This window comes from Acanthopagrus latus, chromosome 9, assembly GCF_904848185.1.
Source record: "Acanthopagrus latus isolate v.2019 chromosome 9, fAcaLat1.1, whole genome shotgun sequence".
Classification (NCBI taxonomy): domain Eukaryota; kingdom Metazoa; phylum Chordata; class Actinopteri; order Spariformes; family Sparidae; genus Acanthopagrus; species Acanthopagrus latus.
The window spans coordinates 5899396-5925889 of record NC_051047.1 but is presented as its reverse complement, the minus strand read 5'-3'; the positions used below and the strand labels follow the sequence as shown (position 1 = coordinate 5925889).

At 41.0% G+C, this 26494-nt stretch overlaps 1 protein-coding gene across 2 annotated transcripts in view; it reads left to right on the top strand.

The window, feature by feature from the left end:
* Window positions 1-25130, top strand: part of zmym2 (zinc finger, MYM-type 2) — a 31268-nt gene extending 6138 nt beyond the window's left edge. For both annotated transcript variants that reach the window (XM_037109435.1, XM_037109437.1), the window contains exons 2-25: window positions 414-1121; window positions 1454-1622; window positions 3160-3314; window positions 3588-3736; window positions 4004-4166; window positions 6415-6627; window positions 8190-8340; window positions 9096-9211; window positions 9920-10045; window positions 10434-10584; window positions 10841-11013; window positions 11102-11267; window positions 11908-11936; window positions 13263-13404; window positions 13700-13821; window positions 14123-14273; window positions 15175-15318; window positions 16986-17110; window positions 17203-17395; window positions 17477-17628; window positions 19275-19389; window positions 20083-20325; window positions 20917-21061; window positions 21743-25130. In XM_037109435.1, coding sequence (XP_036965330.1) covers window positions 429-1121; window positions 1454-1622; window positions 3160-3314; window positions 3588-3736; window positions 4004-4166; window positions 6415-6627; window positions 8190-8340; window positions 9096-9211; window positions 9920-10045; window positions 10434-10584; window positions 10841-11013; window positions 11102-11267; window positions 11908-11936; window positions 13263-13404; window positions 13700-13821; window positions 14123-14273; window positions 15175-15318; window positions 16986-17110; window positions 17203-17395; window positions 17477-17628; window positions 19275-19389; window positions 20083-20325; window positions 20917-21061; window positions 21743-21965 — 4209 coding nt within the window. In that variant the 5' untranslated portion in view covers window positions 414-428 and the 3' untranslated portion in view covers window positions 21966-25130. The remainder of the gene's footprint in view (window positions 1-413; window positions 1122-1453; window positions 1623-3159; window positions 3315-3587; window positions 3737-4003; window positions 4167-6414; window positions 6628-8189; window positions 8341-9095; window positions 9212-9919; window positions 10046-10433; window positions 10585-10840; window positions 11014-11101; window positions 11268-11907; window positions 11937-13262; window positions 13405-13699; window positions 13822-14122; window positions 14274-15174; window positions 15319-16985; window positions 17111-17202; window positions 17396-17476; window positions 17629-19274; window positions 19390-20082; window positions 20326-20916; window positions 21062-21742) is intronic.
* Window positions 25131-26494: the final 1364 nt, after the last annotated feature.

The following is a 26494-nucleotide window of genomic DNA, read 5'->3' as shown; positions in this document are numbered from 1 at the left end:
AAACATTTTCCATCTATCTAGTGGTAGGTGGTATCTAGCTACCTTAGTGGATTTGTGAGGTTCACAAACAAAATTCCCTTCACCAATTCTTAGACTGGTGTGTCATCAAGTATCTCCGGGATCAATACATGAAACCCTTGTCAGAGAAACCCAGAAGTTTCTCAAATTCAGTGCTAGAGTTACAAATTTTTGGTGAACTGAGCGTTTAATGATGACCAGAAATCAGGTAATGATGACCCAGAAAAGGTTGTAGTTAACAATGGCACAGTTCTCCACCAGCCATAGGAAAGCTATATGAAGAAGGCTTGTCTTCTGGGGATACTTGTGCTTCCTGCACACCTGTCAGACATCATAAAACAGACATTTGTTTTCACCTGCTCATCTCCTAACTGCCTTTTTGTCTGTTTTGCCAGGTGGCTGCCTGAGCGATGGACGGGGAGTCAGAACCAAACCCTGTCGTAGCAGAAGAGCCAGGGGAGCAGGTGGAACCCATGGATGCCACTCCCTCCCCCCAGCAGCAGACCACGCCCCCCTCAGAGGAGGCCGGGGAGGCAGTTTCCATGGAAACAGAAGATGGAGCCACAAAGGAGGGTGGCACAGAGGACACTGATGATGATGTGGTTCTCGTTGGAGAGGAGGCACCCCAGCCTTCTGCCACAACACTTTCCCAAGACACACCCAACACAGACTGCCTCGAGCCAGCTGCTAGCGGGACAACTGTAGACATGTCCACAGCAGCAATGCCTTCAAAGACCATTAGTTCTCCTGCGTCTTCCAGCTCATCTATGGTGGCAGCACCGCCTAAACCTCCAACCACAGCAGTGGAGCCTATTGTCATTGATGACGAGGAGGACTCTGAACAGAAAGACGCTTCCCCCTCCTCACCAGCTCACCCTGGAGGCTCCTCCACCCCCCACTCGCCAGGTGTACTCAGCAGCACTGAGCCTGATTCAGAGATCAGGATCGCCAGTGTCACCACACTGGGCTCCAGTGGCCAGAAAGAATGCTCCACTGTTTCTGCATCAAATACTCCACCACATCCAGCAGACATCCAGGCAGACATGAACCTGATGATAACCTCTGTGACATCACTGCATGGTGGTGCGCCATCTGAAACAGGGGTGATTTTACTGATTTTGTACTCTTCTTCTTCTGTTGCTTTAGTCTCATTGACATTCATCTATACTGTTTTTTTGTTAGTTTTGTCAAGCATGATAAATGTTCTTGCTATCTAATTGGTTTCAGGAAAAGTTTGCTCTCCTGATGTTGTCTGCTGGTAGACATTGCTGAATGCAATATTGTTGTAATGATTGTGGAGAGAGAGTAATATTTTCTGCCAATATTCATTCAGACTGTATGGCGGACGACTTGTACCTTTTGGTTCTTTATTGTCCTGTTCTCTAATGTTCAGTCACAATGGAGGAAGAATAACCTAAGTGGCTTATTTGTTCAGGCAGGTGAAGGCCAGGCAGAGGAAAACGGTCTGCAGATCAGCAGTGCATTCAGCCTGAATCCTGACACCCCACCTGGTCGACCAACTGCCTCCTTCAACCCTGGGCGGGGCTCAGGCCCCATGGGCCAGCTGGTGCAGAATGGAGACACAGGGACTCACAACAGAGCAGGTAATGAATCTGTTGTGCAGCAAGAAGAGATTTTAACTGGAACTTGTAAAAAAAAATTAGACCTTTTTTGTCCTGTTTCAAAAGTTTACTGTTGAGCTTTAATATTAATTTACCAGCTCTTTTGGAACTGAGAGCTACACATACTAACTGAAATCCTAATTATTATTTCATTGTATTGTTTTCTTGCACAGCAGTACGATGACAATATAGGTTCTTGACTTTCTAGACTTGACTGAAAAGGAAGAATAGTGGAACTTGAATGCTATGTAATGATGCTCAGCCGATCAGTTGCCAGTCAGTGTTGACTGGTATATACATCTTTGACAATAACATACTCATAAATGGATGCTGCAAACAAACTTCAGCAGTGTTCTCTGTAGTTGCTATGTTTTATACATATTAGATTTTGCAAACAGGAAACAGGCTTTCCCTAATTGGGCAATGCAATTTATAGAAACACAAACAGGTGAAAAAACAGCCCCCTCATTTATTCAAAAGCTGCAAAACCGTTGAACCAATTTAACTTTTGCTGTAACACAATGGTATGTTAACTGGCAAAGCACAGTGCAATTATAGCACACTGTGCAGTGTCTGGTGTCTGATGATCCTTTAGTCTTCTTCTCAAGCTGGCTTTCCAGGATTGTTATGCCTCATCATCTCAGTCTTACCTGAATTGTCTCGCCCCAGCCAACGCAGCCCCATTATGTGTTCTTTTTAACTTGGTGCTGGTCTAGATCAAAATGCTTGTTGACACATCTATCTTTCTGCATATCACAACAGTTTTTGTTTTGTTTGTTTGTTTGTTTTTACAAGAGTGCATGTACACTGCAAGGAACCAGGCAGGCTTTGTCATACATTTTGTCATACATTGCTGTCAAAGCAAAAACTCCACCTGTGTGCTAAGCAGAGAAGTTTGAGGGGTTTGGTAGACTCTTTGAAGAATAAGACAGCATACCTTAGTAGATAAAGAGCCAGACACAGTGAACTTGTTCTTGCAACTCTTTCCCCTGTCGTACTTGTTTTTAAGATCAGAGCTATATGTGTTGGGTAATCCCCAAAAGCAAAATCAGCAGACTTGCATCACCTGTTGAGTGTCCATATAGGGATTAAATGGTTCCAAAGTGGGCCATCAGACACTGTAAATTCATGGTGAGACAGTCCCGAGCCATCACAGACTTATTGTCACTAAATTGATGAGGTGGGACAGTGGGACTGAGCCCAAGACAGTTTTATGTTCCCGTGTAGCTCCACACAGACTCCAGATGGTGCTGTTGTCTGCAGTGGTACTTTGCTGGCAGCTGGAGGATTATTTTTTGGGATGTCTTAAAGTTTCATGTTTGTAGTTTAAGTCAGGACAACAGAATCAGATTTTGAGCAGCCACCTCTTGATGCAGAGAATCTTAACCAGATTTACAACCACAAACCTAACAAACTATGATCTGGCTGGTGATGCAACAAGTGTGAAGCTGTGTTTCATTAGGCTACATGGATTAGTGTGATAGCAAGTGTCTTTCTTTGTGTCTTTCTTTCCCTCCAGACTCGTGGATCTCCCAATCAGCTTCAGTCCCTCGCAACCAAAAACAGACAGGGGTCGACTCTCCGTCACCCGCCACTTCCCTGCCCAAACCTCCTGGCCAGTCTTCCTCATCTACTTCCTCCTCAGGCTCCCAGCCACAACCCAGGACAGTCAAGGTGATCTGCTCTGTTTATTGGGGTTCTGTGTGGATACAGTAAGAGGGACATCCAATGGGAATGTTATTTTAGGTTACCTCTTTAATCCAGAGTTAGATATTCAGTGGTCCTGTAGCCTTTGTATCTGTTATATTTTAGTTTTACATGAACCAGAATGTACGTGCAGAAGGATACTAGCAGTTGATGCAGATTATAGAGCAAAGTCATAGATTACTTATTACTATTGTAAAAACTGCCCTGCTAGATGATTATTTGATTGTTTGTTCATACCAGGTGACCTGTGCTAACTGTAAAAAGCCACTGAAGAAAGGACAAACAGCGTACCAGCGTAAGGGCTCCACACACCTGTTCTGCTCCACCACCTGTCTGTCTGCCTTCTCGCACAAACCCGCCCCCAAGAAGAGCTGCACCATGTGCAAAAAGTGAGTATCTACCAACAGGAGACATTTTATATTTTTAATTTTTGCGGGTTGTAACAATAAACTAAATCTGTGGCTGAGTTGAGTTAAGTTCTTGTAATGAGTGAATGTCAGCTGCAATGCGGTTTTGTATCATTTGTTTTTACCAGTTATTGAGTTTTAACTGATAACTTTGCAAGTCCTAAGCAAAATGTTTTAATACAACTCGATGGCTGTTACTTTTGTAGATGCTAATGTTTCAGTTTCCTGTGATGTGTTTGCGTTTTACAGGGACATCACAAATATGAAGGGTACCATTGTGGCCCAGGTTGACTCCAGTGAGTCTTTCCAGGAGTTCTGCAGCACCGGCTGCCTGGGTGCATACGAAAACAAGCAAAACCCGCCCAAGTCGGGTCTCAAAACCAAATGTACTGTCTGCGGCAAGCTCACAGAGGTCAGTATGTCTGACACACTGAACATCACACTCCCATTGTCCATGGCATGTATGTTAATCTAGTTAAGACTCACAGCTAAATGATGTTCCTATCAAAGGGATGAATAATTGAGTAGCACTACATAAAAAGTAACAGTGGAGGGAAACACAGACTTGCCAGGGTATCAGTTTACACCTATGTTGGTTGTATAAAGGTCTATTCATGGTTTCTGTGTTTGTTTGGCCCTGCGTGATTAAAAATATGTCGCCTGCACATCGACTTAATACACCCCAGAAAATGTAAAACCTGACTTGTTTCATACATTGTATGTTGTATGTACTATATTCCTTATCTTGAGTCTTCTCATTAAGCTATTGCAAACACCATTTTGTTTTGTTGACTTTTTCATATCATTCATCTAAATGCATTATACAAAGGAGTGCTGTATGTATAGCAGCATGTCTACTTTCTATATACAAGTCTATGGCTGTAAATGTCCACATCTCTACTGAAGGATGATCAAGGCTTAATGTCTCTAATATTTATACTAATTGGAATGCTTTGGGTGCACAAAACATTACTCAGGCTGTAGAGTAATGCAGCCCCTTTCAAAGAGCATCAGAGCAGCTATCATGGCTGTAGACTCTAGTAAGGCTCAATTTTCTCTTCAGTTTTTACATCCATGGCTTGGATTTTGTTTTATGATAATAATGACTATTATTATTATTATTGTTATTATTATTGTTATTATTGTTATCATCATCATCATCATTATCATTATCATTATCATTATCATTATCATTATTATTATTATTATTATTATTATTATTAATTATATAATAATAATGATGATGATGATGATGGCAATGATAATGTTGATAGTAATAGTAATTGACTCTACATGCCTAAGCCCTGTTGCATTTTATTTACATGTCCTCATCCTCAATGACTCAATGATGAACATTCCCTCATCACTCTTTCATTTCCTCTCTCCCTCTTTCTTTGTGTGGCTTCCTCCTCAGGTCACTTTCATTCAGTATTTATCTCTGTTTTGTACCTCATGTGCCTTTGCTGTCCTCGGGTTCACTCTTTCTGTCCTTTGTTTTCTCCATCCCTCCATTTCAATGTGGCTTCTCAAGGCCCTTTTCAATCAGGCCTCAGTCTCCATGACCACCACTTGAAGAAACAGTTGTCTCAAAATTTGAGAGGTGTTCCTCCCTCCTCACAATGAAGCATTAGTTAGTTTGTGGTTGTGATGAATTCATTTGTTATGTAATACCTTAGATGCTCGTTGCTCCATCAGCATTGTGGGTATCCAAAATAAATGAACTGAGCATTTAATAACTTGACAAGCTTTTTTTCTTGCTCACACATTCAGTATTAGGCTGTGGTATGGCGCTGTTACCTGTATCACTGCTTGCCACAGCTAACCAATATGACTGTCACCTAGCAACCACAACTACCTACATTTGTGACATCTGCAAATCATTATTTATGGCTCCTTTATGATTTAGTTTAAGTAGTTGAATGGCATTCCTCCATCAAGCCTAATCCAATATCAAATAAAATAAGATTTTAGGCTGTTGAATCTAGATTTTTATTTGGATCTGCATCAAATGGTGAATGCTCTTAGATACCAGCCAGCTGATTTTTTTTTTTCTCCCAACAAAATAATAATAATAACAAAAATAATGGACAAATAACAGAAAATGATGAAATATGCCCTATCTCACAATGTCAAAAGAAATTAAGCAAACAATAATCGGTTCAGCAGTTTTTATTGATTTTCTACTGGCAAACAAACTAACCAACAAGTGGACATGGGTGAACCTACTTGGCAGAGGTAAAAGCAACAGCTGCCTCTGCCAAACTCCTCTAAAATGATTTGCAAAGAACATGATATAAACAGAGCAAAATGATTTTAATGTCTGTTACACCCTCATTAGTTTGTCAGAGGTGTCTGACTTGCATTAAAATGAATAGTTGGACGCGCCCTTTAGTGGCGTTGTATGTTCAAGCTCAAATTATATCTAGCATTAATTCATTTTTAATTAATCTATGACAACTTCAAAGTACAAGCAAATATATGCAGGAGGTGTTACAAGCCTCCATTTTTACATGGAGAAACACTGTTGGATTCTGCTGAGCTACTACGATGCATAACTACTCTGCTCTCAGATTAAGAAGTCTTTTGCCGTTTCAAATAAAGGTAGATGAAGTTAAGTTAATCAGGCTCTTGCTGCTAATTCTGCATTTTTCTGTCTACAGATCCGGCACGAGGTTAGCTTTAAGACTGTGACCCATAAGATCTGCAGCGATACATGTTTCAACGTTTACCGCAGGGCCAACGGCTTGATCATGAACTGCTGTGAGCAGTGTGGCGACTACCTGCCCAGCCGAGCGACAGCCAACCACTTCCTGCTGGTCGATGGCCAACAAAAACGCTTCTGCTGCCAGAACTGCATCAGGGAGTACAAACAGGTACTGTAGGCCCAACTATGGGCCGCAGGTGTGTAGAATTTTCCTCATTGGGACCTATGTGGTTGATTCATTTATTTCCTTCAAGCATATCCATTTCAAATTATAGCTTTGCTTTTAGAGCCAGAACTCTGAGTCACGTCAAGATCATGTCAAAGTCAGAGTCATGTTCTGCTTTTAATTAAGCTGTGGTGAACCCTCCTCCTCCTCACAGCCATGAGAAACTGCCTCTTCAGCAACTTAAATGTAAATACATTTTTCATTCTCATGAAAAATATCCAAATGATAAAGCAAATTTTCCTTTAATGAACAGAGTACATGAACCAGAGCCTGTTCATCTCCATAATGTTCACAGAAAACAAAAGTACTGCTCACATTAACAATGGTTCGGGCAGCATTTTAGTTTGAAGATATGTGTTTTCTTCTCTGCAAATGTTTGTTTGCACAGTGGGGTCCAGTATGCGTTTTTCTTTCAGAACGAAGCTGTTGTCTTGATCATGATGGCTGATGGACCAGCCTGTGTAGACGGACTATGAATCCCATCTAATGAAAAGCAGGGTTTAATGAGATATGGCTCACTCATCCTTGAGATGTTAAACCTCTAATAATTCCGTTATTCAGTTTTTACTGAGTATGTTGCAGCTAAATTGTGTTGTGATTAAATATTTGCCAGAAATTAAAGCCTGGAAATGTATTTGTTGCTTGGCAACACCAGCTTATTGGACATTCCACTAATAACTGAAAGAAACGACGGGGTCTGTGTAAGGCTGATTGTTCAGTAACATTGTGAGCTGGTGTCAGTGTCCAGTAATGATCTATCGCAGACAAGCCTGCTCAGTTTCTTAAATATCACAACATGAGTGAAATACAAATATGCTTTTTCTGTATGTGACCAGCTCTTGTGTCTTAATTTCATTCTTTCCTTAAAAAACATCTTCCAACACATATTGAATAACATGACAATAGATGGACAGGGCTGATGCTGCTCCTACTAGTCACTGTGTTAATTACCAGATAAAGAGTCTCATCTCTGTGTCTTTATGGCCAAGCAGTGGGAAAAGGATCACAAAGCAGACATGTAGACTATTGGCCACAGTACACAGGAGATTTGTGCTGTTTACTCAGTTGATGTTAATGTTATCAAGGTCTTCTCAATAAAAGTTAGACATTTCTCCAGACTCCCAACACACACATTAAAAGCTCTTTTTTTCAATGAAGAGGGTCCATCAGGATTTCACAGTTTATTATAAACGATTGTTATTTCTCTTTGGTGCACTGTTCCTCCACCATTGATAATAATGTATGCTCAGATATTTTCTTTCTATGAAAGTGCTTTCTGTTTATGTGTCTATGTGGACTGTATTGTGAATAAAATGGCTTGAAACTAATTGATAGAGGCCTAATAGCTTTTTAGAGCTGTTGAAGGACCATGAACACTGAAATGAGTTGACATTAAACATTTTTTGTTGTTTAATCTGTTCACTTTATCAGTGTCTTAATCTTATTGTCTTGTAGAACATTACATTGCTGCTGTTTTGATGTGATGTTTTCCCTCTCTGTCCCAGGCACACAGTAAACTTGCAAGCTGCCTGACTTGCAAAACACTGATCAAAACAGGCGAGGTTCTCCACAGCCTCGGAGCGGGTGGCACCATGGGCTCCTACTGCTCCGTCACCTGCATGAATAAGGGCAAACTCACGACAACTTCCTTCCTCAGTGAGTACTATGACTACACAAGCAAGTGAGCTAACTAATATTAAAAGCAAGCTTTTCTGAACCACTAATCATCCTTCATGCTGGCATGAATGTTAAGCAATACAACCAACAGACGGTGTCGCTCACAGTCAGATTTTTCCCGTACAGACCTCTACTTTTTCTTTCGCCAAGTCACATAATTCCCTTCCAATGTCCTCCCAGCGGCACTGTAAAAACTTGTTTGTCACTAACCCCTAACCCTGTCCAAAGAAACATCATACAGATGTTTAAAACTTCTCACCAACTTCTCACCAGCACACATAACCCCTCCTCGAAAAGTTCTGCCATTTTCCTAACTCGTTGTTGTGTGTTTGAGTTGTGGTTGAACTATCAGCGTCACTGCTGCACCGACCTTATCAGCAGTGTATGGAAAGAGGGCTTCATCCATATCCATATACCTATCTTTGAGCATGAATGAGCCTTAAGCCTACTGTTAGTGTTTGGAATTGATGATGTCCCGCTCTGAATGTTTTTGTTTGTTTGGTCAGATAATTTCTAACTGACTTGACAAAGCAGCAGAGAAAAGCTCCAGTTAACCTGTTTGTCCACTGATCATATTCTTTTATCCCAGCAAAGCAAGAAGCAATACTGAATGTACATTGAATGCTTAAGTAGAAACAGTTACTCCAGTCAAAAAAACCTTAAAAAAAAAAGTCACAAGCATGTGTATTAAATGCATTTTCATATGACTTAACATTTAATGTCTGTGTGTGCAGACACAGAGCCCACGTGTCACTTCTGTAAGAGGAATTCATTACCACAGTACCAGGCCACGCTGCCAGAGGGAAACATCCTCAACTTCTGCAGCTCACAGTGCGTTACCAAGTTCCAGGTGGGGACTCTTTCGTCATTTCAATCCAGAAGACACAAATATAGGTCCTCTCTACAAAAAACCTACACTACAGTCACAGCAACAGAAAAGTAATCAACTGATGTGTTCTGGATTATTAAGCACTGGAGGTCTTTGATAGAATTGAATGAAACACCAAATTGTTTCATCCAATTGCAGCATCTCAGCTGCTGTGAACTTGCATCAGGATGTTGCTGAAAATGGGTATACGTACTAATCTCATGCAATAATCGTTTCCATGGTTGGGATTAAATTAGTAGCACTGGTTTGGTGTTTCCAATGCTCCCTGCTCTCCAATGTGAAGTAGTATGGAGCAGAACCCTTGTGGTCGAATTCCTCTATATAATATGTAATTTTTCCTGATTGAAAAGATGGTCAAAGTTGGGAAAATAAAACCATCAATTCATTTGACTGATCTGCATGAAAAACACCAGCTCTGAACACAAATATTAAACACCACAGGTTCCCTCAGTGGAGTCCATGATGTGATTAGTTTTATAGCATCGTTTTTTTTTTTTAAGTTGCATATTAACGAGAAAACAGACTTTCTTGAAAACTACCATGACCGCGTTTATGATAAAGATGCTAGTACATATTATACCATCCAAGTCCATCTGTAGTATAATGCTTGTAAAAGGGCTTTTGAAACTTTTTTTTTTAATATTGTCTCCATGATGGCTTTCTTTACAGAATGCTACTCTTCAAACAGCCACCAATGGTCAGACACCTGTCTCCACAACTAACAACACAGTCCAGCTGAAATGCAACTACTGTCGCGGAACATTCAGCTTGAAGCCCGAAACTCTGGAGTGGGAGGTGGGATATCACTTAATGTCTTTCCTTTCACAAGTAATGCTTCACAGTCATTTGAAGAAAGATTGTAACTATGATAAGTCTACCTGGAGTTGAACAATGTGTCAGTAGAAAATTAACTTTGGTTTTGGGTATAAAACAAAGCATTTGCACATGTTTGCCTCCTGGAAATTGTAATGGGCATTTTTCAGTATTTAATGGTGTAACCAAAGGAATAATCAGTTGATTAAAAAGTGATTGGCATTTTACCAGGTGAGAGAGAGTGTGTGAGAGTGAACTTGATTCAAACACAAATCACTCTGCAATGTTTATTTTTTGTTAAAGCATGCAGAGCATGTTGTATATAAATCAGAATGGGCCCAATGTGTTTTATCTTTGTGTCTGTCTTCAGGATAAGGTCTACCAGTTCTGTAGTAAGGCATGCTGTGAGGACTACAAGAAGCTCCACTGCATTGTGACGTTCTGTGAGTACTGCCAAGAGGAGAAGACGCTACATGAGACTGTTAAGTTCTCGGGGGTCAAGAGACCTTTCTGCAGCGAAGGTACTTATCTCCTCTCCTCTCAAGGACACTTAATAAATCTGAGCACTTTTCTGGACAGTTTTGAAGAAGTCACATTGTTGATTAGCTGTTGATTGGTTTTCAGTGCCTTTTTTCTTTCACATATGATTTTAGTTGTTTAGCTACATTTCATTTATGTTATCTGTTTGTCATTTGTGTTTGTATATCTAAGGTCTTAACAAAAATTATTGTCCACTTTATTCATCATTCTCTTTGAATTTATTGTTTGTTTTTTCAGGCTGTAAGCTGTTATATAAGCAGGATTTTATCAGGCGATTGGGTCTGAAGTGTGTAAGCTGCAACCACTGCAACCAGCTGTGTAAGAGAGCCGTGACCCGGCAGCTTGGCGGCATGACACGGGACTTCTGTGGCGAGACCTGTGCCAAAAAGTTTAACGACTGGTATTTCAAGGTCCGTTCATTGTTGATACTTTAAAACAAATGTTTTTGTACAAAAAATAATGAATAATGTTCTGAAATTGTCTCTTTGTGGCCACTAGGCAGCAAGGTGTGACTGCTGTAAGGTGCAAGGTAACCTGACAGAGTCTGTGATGTGGAGAGCTGAGATGAAGCATTTCTGTGATCAGGAGTGTCTGTTGAAGTTCTACTGCCAGCAGAATGAGCCCATCATGGTCACACAGAAAGGCCCTGAGAACACCACCCTAGGTACAAACGTTTTCTGTGTTTAGTATGCCAGGAAAAGATTCAGCATGTCCAAATACAAAATATGTGAAATGTGGTGTGCCAAAAATACCAATATGTCCTATTAAATCTAGTCACATTTTGCTGTATGCAAGCCAGCATGCTTTTCTGGCTATTCTGACCCACAGTCCCCTCCTGTGCAGCTGTAGATCTGTCAAATACGTCATGGTGTGTCACACAAATATAAACAAAGCAAACAATGATATACACTGCAAAGACAGTAAGTATAAGTACTATGTTCTTTTGCTCCATAATTTCAAGCTAAGGGTGTGATGGATATAGGAACAGGACGGTAGACGTTCAAGGCGCACTGTCATGACGAAATGGATTGTCCCTCTTGTATGCATACTGCCTGCAACAGTACATGTATGTACATTGTAAGGGCAGCTGCAGTATGTACTAAAAGTATGCAATTCTGAACACGCTTACATGCTTACTGTTCTATGTAACATGCAGTGCTTCTTTCAGGGTCAAGTATTAGGGAGTGAATGATGCTATCTGCAGCATAATGATACAAAAAACTTGCCAGCTTATTTTACCCTATGTGTCACTTTAGATTTCTTTGTGACATAAAATGTGATCTTTCTTATTTTCCTCTTTACAGGGTTTGAAATGCAGGGCGCCAAACTAGGGGTAAGTAAGAATTTGAGGAGGTTTCAGTATCATACAGTTTGTATTGAAGTCAGTAGACATAAATTCTTACTTTGTATTTGATTAAGTGTTGTAGTAACTGCAAAAATGTCATCAATTTACCACCTATTAGTTTGGAAGTTTAATTTCTGTTTTCTTTAAACCACAATTGAAGCCACATTCTGTTTGAAATGAAACCTGTGTATAACGATACACCAAACTTTTAAAAATTAAACATTGTTTGTGTAACATTTCAATAACTTCTGTGTATGAAACTCATCTGATAGTATCAGAGGCGCAGTATTGGCAAACTGAACCAGTGTGAATTGATGAGCCGGCTGCGCGTATGGAGGGTGTGTCTATCGGATGGTCTGTTATCTGCACAGGTCCCTCACTCAACTATATAAAGAGAAATGTACCACAAAGCAAAGTTACAGAACCAAACTAAGGTAACATAGTAACTGTAACTGTTTTTGGCAACAAAGAAAAAAATACCGCAGCTGTACGTGGAGAAGCGTCTGTCCTCCCGCCTGTCCTACCGACTCCTTGTCACATTTCTACCTGAAAAACAGCGTCCGTCACTGGAAAAAAACTCAACGAGTGTTTGTGATGAAAAAAAATCTCTGCGATGGTTGGCCCTCCTGACTGAGACTCAGTGAACTTTCCCCCAGAAAACGGCCTCTGTCCTCGTGAGTGACCAAGTCACATTGGCCTGTTTACTGATGGCGATTATGTAATTATGCAATTTATAGCAAAAAACATAACTTTGTCACTTTCCAGGATGTTTGGTGTGTCAGGATCTCAATCAAGACACATTAAAACAGCATCCATATGATTATAAACTATCCATGGGTTTAGATTGAGAGGGGGACACCAGGGAAACGCCTTGAAAACACACGCCATCATCATGTCACGTCTCTTTAGGAGCCTCAGTGCCGGCTTTCTGTGTGAATTACACAGCGATTCGTCTTTATTCAGCGGTGCTTCGCTCTGTGTGAACAACCAATGGTGGAGAATTGGCGAATCACTGCTGTGGTGTTAATGTGGCATCTCTGTGTGAAAGGGGCTACTTATAGCTCATAGGGCTGGATCTGGACTGGAAGTTGTGTTGCAATTCTGCCTTCTCACACAGCAAGAGTGGTTCGTGGATCTGTGTATCGCGATTTTGGTTTCAATAAGTGTATCGTTACAGCCCTGCTCAGTGTGTGTGTGTGTGTGTGTGTGTGTGTGTGTGTGTGTGTGTGTGTGTGTGTATGTATAGATATGTGTGTGTGTGTGTGTGTGTTGGTATATATGTATTTAAATGTATTTTTCTCTGCCATTTTACAGTTGGTGAACCAGGGTACTGTGGCATATGCAGGTGGAGGTTTAATGAGAGATGTCAAGAACAAGGCAGTGCTCTGCAAGCCGCTCACCCTGACCAAGGCGACATACTGCAAGCCACACATGCAGAGCAAACATTTACAGACAGGTGAAGACAGCATCTTACTTAGAGTGCTTGTAATTGACAAAAAAAAGAGTTTTTCTCTTTTAAATCTCAGTATAGGGCAAATTATATGATGCAGTTAATGATTATGCTGGACTTGAATCAGAGATGTTGTGCAGGGCCAAGTGACTAGCATCTGATCACAGGTAGCTTTGTAAGGCACAGCAAGTTTGCTATAGTGAGGCACATTTATCTATTTTGCTTTGGCTGCTTGTCCTTATTATTGCTTTATGAATCACCAATACACAAATATTTTGACTCTGCATATCTGTGTCCACAGATGTAGACGATGGTGTGAAGAGGGAGTATATCCCTGTACCCATACCGGTGCCCGTTTTCATCCCCGTGCCAATGAATATGTATTCCCAGGTCACTCCTTCTCCAGTTTCTCTTCCTGTACCGGTAAGACATAATCATTAGATCATTAACATACATGATATCCATACTACAAGGTTTGCAAAGGTGTAAACATAGATAAATCAATAATAATGATAATAATAACAATAATGATGATAGTAATAATGATGATGTTATTTCTATTACTATAATACATTTTAAAATGACTGTAATTGACAGTACAAATGATGGTCCGGAAAAATGTATGATGTTCAGAAGAACAAATCTCACCCAAGCAAAATTAAACACTAAAAATCTAAAGTTGTCTGATTGATAACCAAAAGGCTGTGTATCTTGTCCTCTCCAGGTCCCTGTGCCTGTGTTTCTGCCCACCACCCTGCAGGGGGCGGAGCAGATCATCCAGAGCATCAGTGAGCTAAAAAACAAAGTGCCCTCTGACCCACTAGAGGCCGACCTGCTCTCCATGGCTGAGATGATTGCAGAGGAGCAGAAGCCAGGTACCCTCATGAGGGGGTTAGGTGTCTGGATTAAAACACAGAGACTGGAATACAGCGCAAATGAAAATTCTAAGAGTTATCTAGAGACAAATATTGTTCTAAATGTTGAAAACTGTCAAAGAAGCACACACAGGGACAATGATCGTAGTTGATTTTTTAATGACAGGTGATTCTGAAAGTCAAGTCTGGGCTTTGGAATGGAAAGTTTGGAAACTTTGTATTCTAGGAGACATTTCATTAGGCACTGAAACAGAATCTTATAAAAACCATCACTATGTATTAAGTAGTAGGCTAATACCAACTTGTCTGTCAGTGGGGTCATTTTGTAAGCTCAAGCTAATTTTAACCAAACACATAGCCGCAATAGCCTATAATGAATTAAATGTCAATCTTGCCACTTCTGTGTGCTTCTCCAAATCAACACTGCAACACTTGGGGTTCATGATGCCAACAGTTGGTGACCGTAATAGTGAAGTGCAACCAGGGGCAGTGGTGTATGTAGCTACTAGCTTGACTGCTATACTAAAGGTCGATAAATGTGAAACTTTATTCTGGTTATATGACTCTAATGATCGATAAACACGTAGGGTCTGTGAAAAAAAAAGAAAAAGACGGGCCCGTGTAAGCTACAGTGTCTGACTAGTTCACCAATTGGGCAGTTTACTGGGATTTGTTTAAATCAGGAAAAGATCTGACACCAAAGGCTCTTCATACTTGAGGAAATTCCGACGAGCAAAATTTAAGTTTACTTAAATTAATTTGCAGGGAAAACCCAGTTCCTATAAGTCAAAATGTAACAATGATGACAGCCATTACTAAGGATTTATTTCAGCCAAGTTGTGATGTAAAAGATGTGAAGAAAGCAGCACTTGATAACAAGACTGATCCGTCTGTGTTACAGAGGTAAAGCCGGTGAAGGTGAAGAAGGAGTGTAAAGGGGAGGAGTCCTCCAGCAGCAGCTCTGAGGAGGGGGAGAAGGAGGAAGAGGAGGAGGAGGATGACAAGTATGAGCCCGACCTGGACCTAGAGGCAGACTTCCCTCAAGGTAAATACCGACTGTACATGGAGTTCTAGATCTTCATACTCCTCCATACTAGGCCAATGACCAAGTGTCAGTCAGAAGCATCACTGTCAGGTTTTGAAAGCCCTGAGTAATAATTGTTCTGCAATGTTTGGTATTTACAGGATTGAAGTTCAAAGTCAAACAGATATTTCGCTACACTTCGCTAGAACAGAGAAGAAACACTTAGTCTTTTTTTTTTTTTTTTTTAATTAACAGTAAAGTTTATATTTAAATAATTAGCTGCACCTTTTGTTACAGTCATTTGTTAACTCGACAGATGTCACCCATTTCATACCAATATATCTGAACAGGTGCAGCAGGAATGAGTCCTAGAATGTGGAAGAATCAACATTTTTGCACTTCTGGATCTTTCACCTTGAAGTCAGTGTGTTTTGTTTTTTTTTCTGGTTAAATGTAAGGGGCTGTGGCTAACACACGTGTAAATTATTGTCCTGTTTTGTTCTGAATAAAAATACATCAGTAAATATCTCAGTTGTGAATTTTGAAGCTTCTATGTATCGTAAGAAAAGGCAGCTGTTAACAAGTAGCTAATGAATCTACAGAGATGATGCAATAATCCAAAACACAATAAAAATTTCCCATGAGCTTTTTGTGGAGGGGACCAGGGCAATGGTAACTTCGGGATTAGCCTTCAAAAATACATCACCCCTGCAGCACTCCATAAACGTCATTCCTGACATTTTCTGGTAATCTAAGCCCTTCCATTTACGAGGTGACGGATCCATTTCTTTTCTTAGGCCAATAAACCTTTTTGCTTTGTCACTCCTGATAAGCTGCTGAAAGAGGACTTAAATTCTCTTCATGACATGTTATCACGTTTATTCTGTGCCACCTCAATTTGACTGATATGAAGAAATGCTCCTGAATTCAAATCAGTCAATTTGTCTGAAATGCTCCGACTGAATTTGTCTCTCTCTCTCAGTCTGCGTGATTTTTTTCTTTCTATTCATGCTGTTCAGTGAAGCAGCTCTTGCGTAACAACATCTGACTGCATGGGTTTTAAAAGGATCAATTCTGTAATTGAGATTCAGATTCCTCCGTTTGGTTATTTCTGGCCCTGCTGTCAACATCACTGTCAGTATGTAGAAGGTTTAAGGTTTGCCATACTGTCTAGAGGTGGGGTATCAAGTCATTAACCAAGCCATTTGATGGGCAAAATTTTTGCTTTTGTTGCAAGGTTTTTAAAATGTCATTTTAAAGAGATACCAGTTTCTATCATAGGGTTAGTGAATAATATGAATCTGATTTCCCAAACAAGGTTTTTAATTTCTTAACCATCACCACTGTGCTGCTAATCAGGGCAGACACCATGCCTTCTGTCTCTGAGGTTGGGTGTAGAGGAGAGATCAGATTAGAGCAGTTGCAGGTGTACACGTATTTATTGTGTTTTGTCTGATGAGCTGCATTAGCTGGCTGTCTAAATAAGCTGCTCTCTTGGGAGCATAAAAATGTACTATGACTGTGTCACTCTACCTGAGGCTCTGAATGCTGACACACTCAGTATCTTAACAATAAGTCATTTAACTAAATGGTGAGTCTCTAATGCCAAAATGTAGAAGCCCCTAAATCTTAAGTTACCTACTACTGGAATAAGAAACTGATTGTACAGATTTTGTGTCCTGTCACAGCCTCGGAACCTGTTCCTGCCCTGGAGGGAATGGATGAAGACATGGGCTTCTCTCTACCTCCAGTCCTGACAGAGGAGAAGGAGGAGCCAGCGGAGTCAACACCTCGACCACAGCCCAGGAAACAAGTATGTACACAAAAACATAGAGTGTAGATATTTATACCTTGTAGTAGTTAACTTAAGTTGACGGTGTAGTAATTGATGTATTTGTATTTCAGGGAAACAAGAGGCTGGCAGTCGAGGAGAGCTCCGAACCAGTCTCGTCCTCCTCTTCACATCCAACAGGCAAACAGTCAGAAGGTCGATCGCTGCCTCTCAAAGCCCACTATGGTATCCATGCCTGGAAACGATGGGCACTGTCTTCTTCTGACCAGTCAGATGACACCAAAGGAAAGGACAGATCCAAACAAGGTAACCTGCTGCCATGGTTGATAGTCATATTTGAGAACATGTAGGATGTGCTTGTTGAGAGCAATCCGTGTCTGTTCCCAGCTCCTGCAGCCCGGACTAAAAGTAACCTGCTGTCGCTGAGTTCAGAGGAGCTGAACATGGCTCTGTCCCGGTTTGTCAGGGAGGTCTGCAGGCCAAGCGGGGAGCGCTACTCTCCAGACAGCATCCTCTACCTCTGTCTGGGCATCCAGCAGGTTGGTACCAAGCTAGAGAATAAAACACCAGCACCTCTGCAGTAAGCCATCAGACCATGGATATAGAAGTTAGGTTAAAAGGGTATAGCACCGATCAGTGACATTGCAACACAAGTCATACAGTACGTATAATCTGCTTCAGATATTTATTTTCTAGTGTTAAAATGAAAGCACTTTCTTAAATTTCATGCCAATCTACCTTTCATCATAGATGAAGTCAGTTCTCCCAGCTGGGGACCGCATCACTCTGTCAGCTCCTTAAAAAACACCCAATAGCTAGTATCTTGAGTAAAGAAAGGAAAGGTTATTAATTGACCTGAGTACGGAGTTAAGTGTGTCTCAACAACTTCATGTGGCGCTGTAAGCCTGTCTGGTGTTCTCAGAGCAGGGCACTGTTCGACTCTGATGAAGAAGCACATGGTTTTGAAACGTTAGTCCTTTAATACAGGTACTGCCCTGCGGAGTGGACAGTTCTCCTCTTTGTGTCTTGTGAAGCATCAAGAATGTGGCAATCTGGGATCACAGAACAGGAAACACTGTTTTAAGAAATGTAAATGAAGTTATAACACTCATCACAGTCTATTTACAGTGAAATGGTCATTGTCTTTTTTAAAATGTGTCTTGCCTTTATTTACTCTGGGAGAACACAGTGAGAAATATGGGTCTCTTTTCATTGTGAGAATGGGACACCGTGCTGTGCACCATGTGATTGTGGTCCTCCTTTTTAAACCCTCCCCCTCCCTCTGTTTCCTGTCCCTCCTTTGTTTCTTCCTTTATTTACTGTCCCCTCACTACTGTCTGTATAAAGTAAAAGCAAAAATACTATAAAATACTCAAAAATAACAATATTAATAGGAAAATAAGAACAACGGAAGGCATCTCAGGATTATTTCAAATTTGTGTATCATTGTTTTTATCAACTAATTAACATTTCTTGGAAGAATTCAAAATAACACTGACTATTGAAAGTGCAAATAAAAACAACAGTGAAATATAGAAATGTAAACAAAGTAAATGGTTTTTTTTTAAGCTTTGGCCTTGCCAACCCTCCACTCAAGTAATGGGGGTAGGAACTAATCTCATTCTGAGTGTTCCCAGTGGGACAAATATAACTAGTGCACAGCCTTCCCTCCTGCTCTCACATGTCAGCAGCAGTAGCAGCAGCATGGCTGCAGAGTGGAGAGCAGGATGGTCTCAAGGCCTCTGGAGTGTGGCTTTTCTGACAGAAACACGTAAGATTGATTTTATCAGTAAGAACTTTTAAAGATTGTATTGATTTGTGTAAAGTTTGATCTGGTCATGTGGTTTAAACATTTTGAAAATGTCTTGTACCTTCCTGGGCCTGCTGTAAATTGCCAGTGCCCTTCCCCCACTCTTTAAACATGAACTTTCATTAAGCTAATTCATTTTTTTTTTTTGCAGAGGAGGATCTTTTAACAGCAAGCCAGAAAAACTTAAGTGTCCCAGTTTGATCTGAATGTATAGATATGTGTGTCCAGTGATTAAAACTCTTTGCTGTTCACATCCTGAAAAACAGTGATGATCTTTTGATATGAGGACACTAAAGTCTAATCTCAGGGAAACCACTGACTGCAGGCTGAGTTTGTTTGACTTTTTTTTAATTCAAATTTGTATTTGTTTTTAAGCATCTCCACGCCAGAGGCCGCAAGGATGACCTGTTTAGTGACCCATGCTACCAGCAGTTTGGAGAGGAGCTTAACAAGGTCCTGAAGGACTGGCAACCCAGTGTGCTTCCTGATGGTGAGTGCAGCCACGTGGTCTGATATGATAGTCTGCTCAACACCAAATTGCTGTTCTGTTGCTTTTGTCCAAATTCGCCTCAAATTTGACTTCCTATAAACGTTGATTCACCATATTTGAAATCACTCCATTTATTAAAAGCACCTGAAACACAATGTACAGACAACAGCAAAAAAGTAATTGAACAAATAAAATCACAGGTCAGTTTGGATCTGTTTTCTTATGTGTGCTTATTAGCGCCCACCAGTGGCTGTTGACTGTAGTGCTGCAGTGTCCAATGATTATAACTCTTCTGCTGTTCACATACTGACTCTCTGTGATTGCACTTTAATGTAATATGAGGACACTGTCTCAACATAAACAGCTGGAACTAATTCTTAGTGAGTTGCTGGTTAAGATACATTAGTAAGATTATAAATGGTCCATTTTGAGCTATAAAAATGAGCTTCCATTGACCGAATCATGTGTGTTTGTTTTTTAATGGATGACAAGAATGAGTGAGAATTGAAATATTCTTTATCCTAAAATTACTGGCAACTTATTTTAAACAAATTCATGTCATCAAACTCTTCCTGAACAAATAAAATTGAGAAAATACTCTTCATTCTTTATCTTCGCTAGTGAAGTGTGAGCGCCAGACTAAGCGTGGTTGATTTCCTAGAATGTACTTTATAGTGTTGCTGTCCTCTTCAGGCTCGCTGTGGGGTCGGGTGGAGGAGCAGAGCCTGTGGAGCAGCCGGCAGCTCGGGGAGCAGAGTCCCACCGCTCTGCTGCGCTCTCTGGTTTACCTAAACACCAAATACTTCGGCCTGCGCACCGTGGAGCAGCACCTCCGCCTCTCCTTCGCCAACGTCTATGGCCCTGACACCGTCCATCCTGTCACCAAGGAGACCAGCGTCTGCATCCGCGTGCCTTCCATTTCTCAGGATCACCATGGTGAGACCTGCAAAACCTGTATATACTGGAACATGTAATGTGATGTACCTCAGCCATCGCATATGGTGACATATCCCATATATTTTGAATGGGTTAATTGTCATTTTTATTCCTCCAATAAACTGAGGCAGCAGTATGATTGTGATTAAAATGCTCAAATATGACTTTGACAACACTATGTAGAGCTAATACCTACACCAAGGCCCAACAGTCCCCTTTCTTCTCATGAAAGTGTACTGTCATAGATATGAGCCGCCTCAATCCACCAGACTTTGTTTGCTTCACTTAGATCCATTAATTCACATCTAGATCCCTTAATTCACACATTCACAATTCAGTGACAGCTACACCCTCAAACCTGAAAGAATGCACTTTGGTTTCATCAACATTGTTTCATTTTTAATCTTATATGTTGGAGTAGAGACAGAACAATGAAAAAACAGAATGTAAATCTGAGTTGACATGATTTCTCCAGCCATTATCTCTTTAATCAGCAGCCTTAAAAACAAAAATAAACTCAAAGAATAGTGTTTATCTGTTATCTTAGCAACAATGTTTAACAATGTTTGATTTTGTCTTGTGGTCCTTCAGTGCAAACAGAGTCGAGGAAGAGGAAGCGTAAGTCGGAGGACGGAGATCAGGACTATGAATCAGACAATGACTCAGGAGGCTCCACTGTACGCTGCCCGGTTAAGAAGCACGAGTGTGACCTATATGACCTCTACAGATCTAAGTGGTGAGTTTAGTATCTATACTGGTGCGACTGACCACATACAACTTAAATACACTTTATCTAACATACAGTCTTCTTCGCAGCAATACTTTATATTTTTATATATTAATAAATGATCTAATGGTCTTATCTTGATATCTTAACTAGGGCTGCAACTGATTATTTCTCAATGAATGGTCTGTTCATTATGAAACATTTAGTCTGTGATATTGCATAAAACTGAAAGAGCGAAAATACTGAAAAATGGTGAAAATGCCATTCACAAGTTCCCAGACTTTACATTTAATGATATGAATGTATCTTTTAGATAACTGTAACAGTGCTTTTCCTCAAATTCTATAATTCATCAGTTTTCATCTGTAGAAAGTTTGATTTAAAGAAATTGTCTTCAGTTGAAATTCTGTTTGAGTCCTGTGATTAAACTCATTGCTGTTCACATCCTGAACCTCAGTGTTGATTATTAAAATATGAGGACTTGAAATATGAAATACTGTCAGTTTTTCTTTATTTATTCAAGAGGACAATCAAAACAAGAGATTAACATTTTTTTTCTCCTCCTTTTCTTATCGACTTACCTTCTTTTCTTTCTCTCCTTCACTCTCCTCCGTTTTCTTCTTTCCCTCCACATTTGTCTTTCCTTTCACCCTCTTCCTCCTTCTGTCCGTCTCTGCTCCCTCCCTCCAGCCCAGCGTTGTTACGGGAGCGCCTCGATGTCTTCTACGTTCAGCCGGATCCAGCGTGCAGTCCAGATGACCCGCTGTGGTTCAGCTCCACACCGCTGGAGCGACGGATCCTGGAGAGCCTCCTCACCAGAGTCCTCCTGGTCAGGGACATTTACACAGACAGACAGCACCTGGAGGACGACGGGGAGGAAGAGGACAGGGGTGACGCAGCTGGGGGAGAGTAGCAGCTGCTCCGACACTCAGCTGAGGATAGCTAGTGTGTGCTCGCCTCCCCTGTCTTATTGTCTTGTCCTCCTTCACCTCCTCGCTGACTTGCTGTGTCCTCCTGGTGAGGGGCGTCCAGAACAGGGAACTTGAGATGATAACGAGGAGTGGCAAAGAGCAGCCCGAACTTGTACTCTGGCAGAAGAGGAAATAATTTCCCCTCCAGTCATAAAGAGGGGGATGGGCACAGATGTGTCCTGGTGTGTGATGAGGACATGTTCAGATTAAAAGGACGATGAGTAAGAGATGGAGGTGGTGGAGCTGTTATTTGTCATCTTTGGTCAAACAAAGTTAAATCAGGTAGAAAACAAAGTGTATTAACAGTTATCATGATATTTTGAAAAAAGATTTTCGTTGTCAACCATTCTGAGGGCTTAGTGTGTTTATAAAAGCAGCTTAATTAAATATTTAAACTTAAAACAGCACTGTACCATGTTCAGCAAAGGTCATCAGCAGCCACCAGCAGGCTACAAGGAGGAGCTACAGACACAGGTGAAGGGACAGGATGTGATGACGGTCGCTCTGTGGATTGGACGGAGGGAATGGCGTGCTCATTGTGAAGAGTTTCTTCCTTTTAAAAAGAATGCAGGCCGGAGTTCTGGATGAAACCAGAACCACTACTTGGAGGGAGGGGATGCTATTCCTGTACAGTTGGAAGTTGGAAATTCCCAGCTAGAAGATTGAAATTCCATCTTGGACATAATTTATAATAATAACTTGGTAATGGTGGCAATTTATATTCCACATAACTGTTTTAAAGGATAATGACTATCTTCTACTTATGGTCGGTGGAAAGCTTCACATCTCTAACAATGTACTTGTCCAGTGCTGCTCCACTGATGGGCTGTGAACAGTTGACACAAAAGTGACATTTTCTCTGTTTAGCAAATATTTACTTTAGTAAATTTTGCAGGTCAGCGTTCACATGACTGGGGATGATGTGTACATTAGATTAACACAGGGCTAAACTACCACCAACAGTGTCACTTTTGAGACACAAGTGATTTGCTGTTAATATTTATTGATCATCAGAGACATTACATTACGCCCCTTTTCAGCAGGCTTGTGTAGGCCAAGTTCATAGAACAGAACTGCATATTTATGCAGGGAATACTTTGATGTCACTAAATTTGGCGGACCGATTATGGGATTGCCATGCACAGACCGCCCCCCCCCCACAGACAAAATTCAGAATTTATCTTTCTCTAGCTTCCCACATGTTACAGTGCTGATGGTACAGTTATAACATTTTTTGTCACAACTTTTGGTAAACTGTGTGTGTTAAACTTAGTCTAAAGTGAATTTTGATGCCCATTAGCCCTACATAGCTTCACTTTCAAAGTACTAGCTGTGTCAAAGTGCGTAATGAAAAAACCTCCAGTTGGGAGTTTCCAACATCTCTTGAACGCAGCATAAGACCAGCAGTCTCTTCCTCTCAGCTGTATGACACATCTCCATTAACTGGGCTGCTTTCATTCCATCTTATCATCCTGCTCACTGCTCTTCCTCTGTCAGTACTGCTCTCAGGCAAAACCGCTGCACCACAGAGGACTTCAGCTCAGAGCAGCAGGAGTCGGGACTGACTAAACGTTGTCATCTCTCGTCAGACGGACCTGACTGTCTTTTGGTGTGGGGTAAAGGCAACCTACCAACATGCTGCATTTCTTTAGGGGGTGCTGGGAGATCATTCATGCGATGTAGCATTACATGCATACTAAGCCCAGATTGGGTTGCTTTGAAGTGTAAATATCTCTGAAACAAGGCGGTCATTTGAGATGGAGTCGGCACAGAGGGACACTGTTTGGGGGGGAAGAAAAAAAAACCTCCAACCGAAACCTTCAGCTTGAAAACCCGCCTCCCAAAAAGCCTTTTTAAAAAGACTGATTATTTATTTCTCTTTTTATTAGTTTGCGTGTGTTTACGTTGGGGTTGGGTTTTTCTGGGTGCCATTTCCATCTCAACCGTCATTCTTTGAAAACCTGCTGCAGTCCCCCCACCCACCCCTGCCTCTCTGGTCCATGAAAGGGTATCCTCCAGGATCCTGTTTAACATGAAGGACACAGATTGTTCAGAACTCAAGACAATTTTGGAATGTTTCCTTCCTGCTTTTGTCCTTGTGTTCGTATTATCCTGGTGTTTCTCAGTTACTTTTGAACTTAATATTGATTTAGATTGAAAACTGAGGACTTGTTAATACTGTATGTGCCCTACTCTTCCCAGCTGTTTTAGAGTGCTAGCAAGATTGTGGTTAAGAATTGGGACTGATTTGTTTCCTTTTTTCACAAACTTAAAGCATTTATTTTTCCAGGCTACACAGTCCATTAATTTCTTTTTCTTTCTTTTTTTTTTTTTTTTAATGAATACGGTTAAATTCCCCCCCCCCCCTTTTTTTTTTTTTTTTACCTTTTGAGTTTCATTTGAATTTATTTTCTGATTGTCTAAATAAATGGGAGAAAGTGTCTTCAAGTTAAAATCAAGTGAAGATTTTTGATTTTTTTTTTTTTTTCTACTTTGTCCTTGATCATTTTCTCTTGATAGAGACAATACTATGAGATGTAAAGCTGGCTAAAACTGACACCAAACAACCAGATCTTAGAATATAAGGAACACCCTCCAGATGTAGGGTTTGACCCACCAGAAACATAATGTCTCAGCATGGTCCATGTCACTGCTCCTGGGTGAAGTGGATTCACCTGGCCATCATGGTCAGGTGAATCCACAGATCTACAGAGCAGGTGTTTCTATTATTTTGTACACTTGACTGCATTTGTTGGTCTAGAACTGAAGTATAACATTTCAGGAACAAAGTGGATTTAGAGGGAGGACAGGTCTGGATTTCTGACACCAGATCTGTCCCCTTTTAAATTTGACTGTGGAACTTCAACCTGACACAGGAAGAGAGGACCCTGGTGACCCTGGCTGATTCTCCTGCTGGACTCCGAGGCAGTGACCAAACCTGCCACGGGTTTGGACCTACAGTAGTCGCTGTGGCTGGCTTTAATGCCTAATGTGAATGTGCCTATCTGTATATACTGAAAGTGAGTGATTGTGACTTGAGTCTGATGCTATGTGTGTGGGCTGATCTGCTGATACGGTCATGTTAAATAAATGGTTTCATTTTCTAACCAGACTCCTTTTAATTGTTTGCTTTTATTGTCCTTAAAGTGAAAACAGTAAAAATGAGCAGGGGTTATTAAATTAAAGTTTTTTGCTTATGTGGATGGCAGAAAATCACTAATCAAAACTTGTTAACATGAGACCTGAGAAGACGTGTCTATTTTGATTTTGGTGAACTGACCCTTTAAAGCACCACGGTTGCGTGCAGAAGATGGTTGATGCAAATACCCCCCAAAAAAGAGGACCGAGCTGCAGTGAATCACTCCCATCCACTGACAAGAGCAGTGTTGTAAAGGGTATCTAAAAGTTGTACTAGAGTAAATGTACTTTGCTACATTCCTTCACTGCACAAGAGCTCTAGCGAGGTCCAACACTGACATTGGGAGACAAGGTCTTCGTCACATTAGACAAACAGCATGTCATTCTTTCCCACACTTCCAGTTGATTTGATTCAGAGCAGCCATTTACATAAACAGGAGGCCTCTGCAGCAAGCATCAGTGATATCGGTGAAGTGAGTCATCTACACAGATCCCAAAGGCCCAGCCACAGTCTGTTCGTCCTGCTGCCGCCTGGCAAAAGATACAGAAGTGTCCACTGCCGTACCACCAGACTACAGAGCAGCTTCAGTCCCCAGGCTGTGAGACTCCTGAACTCATCCTCAGCATTCCACAAGTGAAATGGTTGTATTTTAGTTACTTATTTAATCATTTATTTAAATCATTTTGTATATGTGAATAACACATGGACTATGATCATCATTTTGTTTTTCAATCCTGTGCTGTATAATGTTAGATTACTTGAATCTTGATTCTTGATGCATAACAGATGTTTTTGGCACTCTTTCTTGTATGTCTTGTGGGTTGTTGGCCCTGTTATCCATTTTTTATGAAAATGCTTATAGATGTATGTGAGCACCAAGAAGACCACCATCTCTCTCTCCAACCTCAAGGTTAAAATTACTACAGCATTTTACTGTTGGCCCGACATGAGGGCCTCTCTCTGTGCTCTGACCTTTCTCGCTATCATGTCCCGTTTATTTTTTTTACGAGGTGCCAGGCGGACATGACAGCGAGGCATGGGGGGGTTATCTGGGAGATGACGGACAGAAGGGCAGGAGGAGGTGCGGCTTGTCGACACCCCGGGGTCAGCGCAACAGCCTCAGGCTCATGAGACAGGAAGTCCTGTAGGAAAAGGTTAAAGAGGCCAGGATGTGTTGTGTCACTATGCAGAAGTAGTCCGACAGATTCTCCACAGACAGGTCAACATAAACATTTTGATAAAATCTGTTCTCAAGTATCTAATCGAACATAGGTGACCCTGCATAAAGCATGAACATTACCAGACTAACAATTGTGTCCTGAATCCTACATA